The sequence below is a fragment of the Lactuca virosa genome, chromosome 2 (assembly GCF_052849685.1).
Source record: "Lactuca virosa cultivar CGN04683 chromosome 2, Lactuca_virosa_CGN04683_v6, whole genome shotgun sequence".
Classification (NCBI taxonomy): domain Eukaryota; kingdom Viridiplantae; phylum Streptophyta; class Magnoliopsida; order Asterales; family Asteraceae; genus Lactuca; species Lactuca virosa.
The window spans coordinates 260,114,052-260,121,554 of NC_136427.1; the positions used below are offsets into that span (position 1 = coordinate 260,114,052).

The window sequence follows — 7,503 nt, forward strand, 5'->3', positions numbered from 1 at the left end:
AAAAACTCAGTTTTACCTACGTTTTACCTGTGATCCGTTGATGTTTGAAATAATAAATTATGGATAAAAGTTAGGTCTTTTTCGGAAAAAAAAAAATTTTAAGTCTAAAAAGTAAAAACTATATATATAGTTTTTTTTGTGGAAACCCTTACATAAAAACAAAACAATACAACGATAATATTTCATTACAAAAAAAATATAAATATAAATTACATAAATTACATTAAAACAGAATAATAGAAATATAATATTTTATTAAATAAAAATAAAACACAAATGATAAGTCAAGAAGCCCATTTTAATAAGGCAAAAGTCTTTTTTGAAAAAGTTAAGGATTTCCTAGATTTTAAAATATATCAAACATCCTTTACCTTTTACCTTTTCCAAAAAAAGAAAAAAAAAAATATGCCAAACATGCCTGAATTCGTGATAGTGATAGCAGGGAAATTGATGATCGTACATATACTTCAACTCGGTGTTTTAGAATATTAGGTTCTCGTTTGTTTGTTTATGTTGGACTGTTCGTAAATCAATCAATGGTTTCCCGAAAAGAAAAGGTAACCGTATATTTTCTATAATCATCTAAACGCATTTAGACTGAGTATTCGATGATTTCGCTATCTTCGTTGGAAATTCAGAAACTTGATGCCGTAGGCAAAGACGACGCAAAAGAGGACGGCCCAACAAACATGAACCAAAGCAACGTATCCGAGAAAATCGTACTCAAACCCTAGAAATTCTTTAATGAATTCCTTCACTGTGACGGATTTCTGGTCTAGAACCTCTACAAGGCTTTCGTTTTGACCAAGCTGAGATGTGATCAGGCCGTATAAAGTCCACGCTACCGGTGAACCCCAGTAATACCACCTCCACCAGATCGGTATTTGCTGCAATGTTCAGGTTAGTTTTAATGTGTTAGATTTTGTTATTGTAATTCATTCTAATCAGTGACTTTTAGATTAGTGATTTAGGTTGTCATACCGTTCTAGGGATCAGGAAACCAGAGAACAAGTTCCAGAAATTGAGGAAGAAGGACATAGAAATGGCTGCAATCTGATAATTGGGTGTGAGGGCCACAAGCATCATTCCGTATAATGTGAAATAGACAAAGGACATGAACATGTAGAAGTAGAACCATAAGAACTTGTCTGTGGACCACTGGAATCCAATCATGGAGTAAATCAGAAGACTGTATATGATCGTTTGGATGCCTACATAAACCACCTCAATGGCCACCTGCAGATAAAATAATCATCTCCTTTGAGTTTTCTAGAAATGCCATTAGAAACAGAAAAGCTAACAGCTTTCTCATACCTGAGCAAATGCATAAGGGATTGGTGAATACATCCCTGCTGCCTTCTCACGATAGAAAACTGTCCGCTCTATAGACACCACAGACTGCACAGTTGAAGTGTTGGTTCCACCAAGAAACAATACAGCGGCATACATAGCTCCCATCAGATTCATTACATCTTGTTGTTTTTCACTGTCAAAGCGACACAAATTCATTTAGAATTACATTCTAAATGTGAAAACGATATGATGTGTTTGATTTCTTACGTCTTTTGGCCTTTGTCCCAGAAAATCACTCCAAATAGAATGCCAATTATTGTTGTCATGAAGAACCGAACAACATTATACTGTGGATGCCTCCAGTATGACCAGTGTTGTTTCCAAAAACAAGCCATGCATTGTGTCCAAAAGGATTGAGAGTACTTTGTAGGGAAGTAAATGTCCTTGGACCCTGGTACTGGTGTACTTACTACCTCAATGAGCTCCTGGCTCCGCCTGTTAGAAAGAACCCATTAGCAAGAAGCTTAGTAGAATCTAAAAGATAGGTTTGAAGATTCATACTTGTAAAGATCAGAATTGGCATAAATCTCTGCAAAATCAACACCAAGCTGAGTTTCGACTGCTGAAGAAGTAACTTCAAGCATCCATGTGGCCGGATTTTGACCTTGTTTGATTTTGTTAACTCCTGGAATAGACTGAAAAGTTTGATCGAGTTATTAGATTCTTTGCGTTGTGTGAATGGGAGCATGAAAATTAAGGATGTACTCACTTCAAAATATTCTATTAGGCGGTTAGATTGGTGCCCGAGAGGTCCAGTGTAAGTGACCTGCCCACCTCTTTTCATCAACAATAGCTGTAATAACATGTGAAGTAAGATTTAAAGAACATTGAATCCAAGAAATGGAAACCGAGTACTTCAATTTTAGATGACTTACCTCGTCAAAAGCCTCGAAAATATCGATACTCGGTTGGTGGATTGTGCATACGACTGTTCGACCGGTGTCGACCGTGTTTCTAACAGTACGCATGACAATGGCAGCAGCTCGTGCATCAAGGCCTGATGTGGGCTCATCCATGAAGATGATTGATGGATTTGCAACCAATTCTACTGCTATTGTCAGCCTCTTTCTTTGTTCAGTTGAAAGACCATCTACTCCTGGAAGCCCAACTATTGCATTCCTTAACGGGTTCAGTTCCACCAAATCCATGACTTCTTCCACAAACATCTAAACCATATGAAATAAATGTAGTTGTTGGTATCTGGAGCAGTAATCAAAGTTTCTTCAAAATGGTTATATATGCTTTCAGTTCCAACAACCCCTGAGTTGGCCCACACTGACCATTCCACATTGGAATTGAAACTCCCACACTGCTGCTGATGAGACTTGAACTTTCGTGTGGATTTGCAAAGATAAACCCTTTACCGGGGGCAAAATTGTCAAAGTAGTGAAAACTAGAAAAAAATTACCTGACGTGTTTCTGTGGTTATGTCTGGAGAAAGACGTAACCAAGCAGAGTAGACGAGAGACTCATAAACAGTGACATGGGGAGAATGGATGTCGTTTTGTTCACAGTATCCACTAACACGAGTAAATGTTTCTTGGTTTTTAGGGTAACCAGAGATGCTGATACTTCCTCCAACATACCCACTGGTCTTTCGTCCAGCTAACACATCCATCAGGGTTGTTTTTCCGGCCCCACTTATGCCAACTAATGCTGTCAGGATGCCTGGCCGGAATGTCCCACTGACATCTTTTAGTAGTTGTAGGCGATTCTCTTCTATTCCTTGTGTTTTTTTCATTTCCTGATAAAATTCTCAAATTTCTATGTCATCCTTTCACTGAAAAATCCAAGTTATTGAATCTTATTATAACTCGGACTTACAGCAGGCATGTCTACATAGTAGTTGACATGATCAAATGCAAGTGACAATGGCTGAAACGGGAGCACCATTCCTTTCATTCTTGCTGCCATTTCTGTGTCTGTTTTTTGGTGCTTTTTATTTTGCTCATCTTCTGTCGGAACAACAGTTTTTGAATCTCTGAGAGCTGAATTTTGGATGAAAATGGTATATAAGAAACAAGAACATGTGCAGATAATGAATTACAAAAATAACAGAAAGAAAAATCTTACGATTCAAGTATGTGAGAGCTAACACAAAGAGGAAGTTGAAGAGAAGAGAAAAACCAAAGAGTGCAATGACACAAACCCAATACATATACTCGGTTGTGAACATCCCCTTCGACTTCAGAAGAACCTTCCCTACAGTCGTTTCATTGATTCGAGTATCAGGATTTGGCTGTAAGGCGACGGAAAGCTATTTAGTTCATAGACAAGCAAAAAATACAGAAATTTTGAGTAACAAAGCTTACGGTGCTCCATCTATCATCTAAAAACTCATTGATCGCAATGGCATTTTGTCCATACATCATGGGGGAAATATAATAACCCCATATCATCCAAGGTTTAATGTCGTCTGCAAGAAACAAATACTATGTATAAAAAAGGGTTAAACCATATATGTGAGGGCAAAATTGACCATGTATAGTTTAATAAAAGAGTTCAATGAGGTGGAATGTCGAGTTTAACATTCAATGGATTAAACTCAATAGTGGGATGCCACCTTGGAGTTCAGTGGCTATTGGACTCTTCAATGGGAAAAAGGAAAACTTTTAATCCTTAAATAGATATCATAAACTAGGTTTTGTAATAAATGATCTTTTTAATATGTTCCATTGAATTATGTAGGATCTAATGCATTATAGAAAAAAGATGATAGAGTTGTATGAAAAGTAGAATGATGATGTGACAATCCATTAAACTTTATAAAGTGGAATGCTTTGTGGATGCAATGACGGTAAATAGAGTGTGCCCGGGTTTTGAACCCATGACCTCAATTATAGAATTTCACTCCATAACAATTTTGTGAGGTGGTTTTTAGTAAACATACCTTTTGCAACGATGAATCCACCAAGTACAAAAACCACTAGCAACATAAAGGTACCAAGAGCATTTACTATGACCTGCGTTCTTCCAATGGCAGCCATTAAACGGTAAAGAGCCGAAGCCATTTGATGTAGGACAATATAAGCCAAAAGCTGCTTGAAAAACCTGATAAATATTCAAACATGTTAGATTCGTTCAAGTTTCTACCTAATTTAGTTTCACAAAAGTGTTGATACTTGCCTACTAGCCGAAGGAGCAAAACCGATAGTGTAATATGTTAGAACAACCCAAATTAGTGACTCCGTGAACGATATGGGAATCCTCATGATCCATATGGGTATTGCAAAAGCCCATGCAGGGTAAAACAGTGAATCCCTCTGTTTAAAGAACACAGGCAGCCTCTTAACCGTCAATGCCAGCTCAACAGCCCCATTAAACATCACATTCAAAAGACTGAAGAACAAAGCACCAAAAAACTTGCCACCATCTTCAAGTCGACCACTCTTCATTTCAGTTCTAAAGAACACCGTGAAAGTAATAATCGACATGATAGTAATCTGAGTCGTCTTGAATATATACAAGAAAGCATTCCGTTTCATCAGTAACCATTCTCTTGCTAAGTTTGCTTTAAGGAGATCCATGTTTGAAATACCATACTTTTTGGTCACCAAAGCAGCAGGTTGCATTTGGGTTTTGTCGTAAGGAAGGGAAAGATCGTCATAAAGACACTCACCGGTTTCAAACTGGCTAAAAAGCTGACTGAATTCAGATACAGAGATGTAACAGTATGGTTCGTTTGTTTTGAACCAGTACTGTTGTTGGTCTTTTCTTGAAGTAACTTCTTGCAAAAAGTCTGCAACTCCTTTCCTTTCTGGGCATTTGAACCCTACACTCTTGAAGAAAGCGAGAATGTCTTCACGTGGGCCTTGGTAGACTATTTGACCTTCGGAGAGCAGTATAATGTCGTCAAATAGTTCAAATGTTTCTGGTGCAGGTTGAAGAAGGGAAATGATCATGGTTACATCCATGATGTGAACCAATTGTGTCATGTATTTGACGATCTGAAAAGTGGTCGAACTGTCTAAACCGGTCGAGATTCCATCCATGAAGAACATTTTTGCAGGCCCAACCAACATTTCTCCTGAAATTTGGAAAAAAAAAAACAAAAAATCGTCTCATGTTATCAAATCGATTGAAACATGCGGAAAACATGAACGCTCTACTCCTCCTCATTGAGAATAACTTAAAAGCTTATGTCTAGTCCTGCTCTTTATAAAAAAGAATTATGGAAATTTTTTTTTGAACTGCAGCTTGACTGGTTATGTGTTAGTGTCAATCCTCCAATTCTTGTTAGCACCAAGGATCGATCACTGGTCTCTCCATCCTCGCAAACTAAGAGTTTATGCCTTTACCAATTGGGCTATTCCCAATTGACGAATTGGGCTATTCCCAATTGACAAAATCTATTTTATTTATTTATTTTAAAAAGATCATAAATTTGTTAATAATTTTATATTGTTTATATTATTTTTTTTCATTGAACAATTCAATGGTGATCTAACAACATAGAACTTCAACGTGTCATCCATTATAGTTTAGTTTAATCTATTAAATGTCAACAAGTCATTTCATTTAATAATTCCACTAAATTGTGCATTGTGGATGCAGTTCAATGTACACCACTCACTGAGATTTTACTGATATTAAAAAAATATTTAAGGTATTTGATTCCTTTTTTCTTGTTTTTTTAGAGTGTAGAAAGAAGAGTTAAGCTGAAAAGTGTGGTTTCTTGGGGATTACGGTAGATAATAGTCCGTATGAATGTAAAAAAAAGTTGTCATGTAGTGAATTTCTCTCAACAAAATCTTGGTTTTTCTCTGGTTTTAGAGTTTTTCACTTATACTCTTTCTGTTTTGTGATTTTTGTTTAATTGACATCAGTTTTAGTCTCAATCCGCTACACGTCAAACGCAAGTATAATACATGTGGACTTGAAATAATACCAGTAGTGACACGTTTTTTCTCTCCGCCAGATATTCCTCTTCTCATCGCATCACCGACCATGATATCTGCACATATATCTAATCCAAGAATCTGTACATTTACATTTAGTTTAAATCAGCTCAATTAAAATAACTAGAAATTTTGAACAAAAAAACAGAGAATTCGAGATAAACCTTTAAAACATAGTCTGTAGCCAAGCTAGATTCTTGACTAGACACTGCAGTCGCTTTCATGAAAGCATCGATTTCCGGGTCTGGTTTAATCCCTTTATCTTTCTCACGTCGTGAAAGTTCTTCCAGGAGGTCGTATCTAGTTCCTACACCTAGACACCGCCCAGCAAAATCAAACGTCTCCCTAACTGTCATCTCACCATAATGAACATCATGTTGACTAATATATGCACAAGTCCTCTGAGGAATAAACTCCGACATCTGATGACCACAGTAAGTAACATCTCCAGTGACTCTTAGATCTGAATTTAGTACTCCGGCGAGTGCCCTCAGCAATGTGGTCTTCCCAGAAGCAGGAGGTCCAAGAAGTAACGTCATGCTGAAAAGGTCAAACTTGGTCAACTAAAATAAAAAATTTATCCGTTAATTTCCCGAGATGTTTGAAAATGGCGCGAAACATACCGTGATGGCCTCACAATCCCACACACATCATGCAAGATTTTAACAACTCTTTTCTTCGATGGAACAAGCTTAAACAATCGAAGAAGTCCCTATTTTGGTTAAAAATGTTAAAAAGTGTTGAATTTGATGAATTTTTAGTACTAAAAAATCGACAAACAAACCTCCATGGTGTTGAGTGAGGCGTTTAGCAAAGTAGGAAGAGCTCTGGACCCAACATGAACGTCTCCTTCGATCGACAAGTTCTTGTAGCCTACTTGAATCTTTGGAATATTGATCCCGACCCTGTTTAACACGTATAATATTATGATTTACGAATAAATAACTTGAAAATTAGTAGATTTCATTCACCTATCGATTCTAGCTCGAACTCTATTTAGAAACTTTTCGTTATCTTCTTCTACTACTTTGAGTATGCTCTCTATAAGCAGTTTCTTATCTTGAGGTCCAAGAGTTGTGATATCGATTTCTTGGTGAACAATTTGTCCGTTACCAAGAACTTGCTTCAAGATTCCTTTTTTTAATCTATCGTATGTAGGGAGTCTCTCCAATGCAGCCCATTTCAGCTCTTCTTCATCATCCTGCCGCTCAGTTGTGGAAAAGGCAACATCATCTCCAGGTGCTGCGGCCAT

At 37.1% G+C, this 7,503-nt stretch overlaps 1 protein-coding gene across 1 annotated transcript; it reads right to left on the bottom strand.

Annotated features, from left to right (window-relative positions):
* Nucleotides 1-277: 277 nt before the first annotated feature.
* LOC145158445 (pleiotropic drug resistance protein 2-like) lies at nucleotides 278-7,503 on the bottom strand. The gene is made up of 18 exons (XM_079077340.1): nucleotides 7,223-7,503; nucleotides 7,036-7,156; nucleotides 6,875-6,963; nucleotides 6,416-6,791; nucleotides 6,242-6,332; nucleotides 4,480-5,380; nucleotides 4,244-4,404; nucleotides 3,666-3,769; nucleotides 3,427-3,592; nucleotides 3,178-3,341; nucleotides 2,762-3,097; nucleotides 2,229-2,519; nucleotides 2,063-2,146; nucleotides 1,855-1,988; nucleotides 1,561-1,788; nucleotides 1,315-1,486; nucleotides 982-1,236; nucleotides 278-887 (listed from the first exon to the last, which is right to left on the bottom strand). The coding sequence occupies exons 1-18, from the start codon at nucleotides 7,501-7,503 to the stop codon at nucleotides 618-620; spliced, it is 4,224 nt and encodes a 1,407-aa protein (XP_078933466.1). The 3' UTR covers nucleotides 278-617.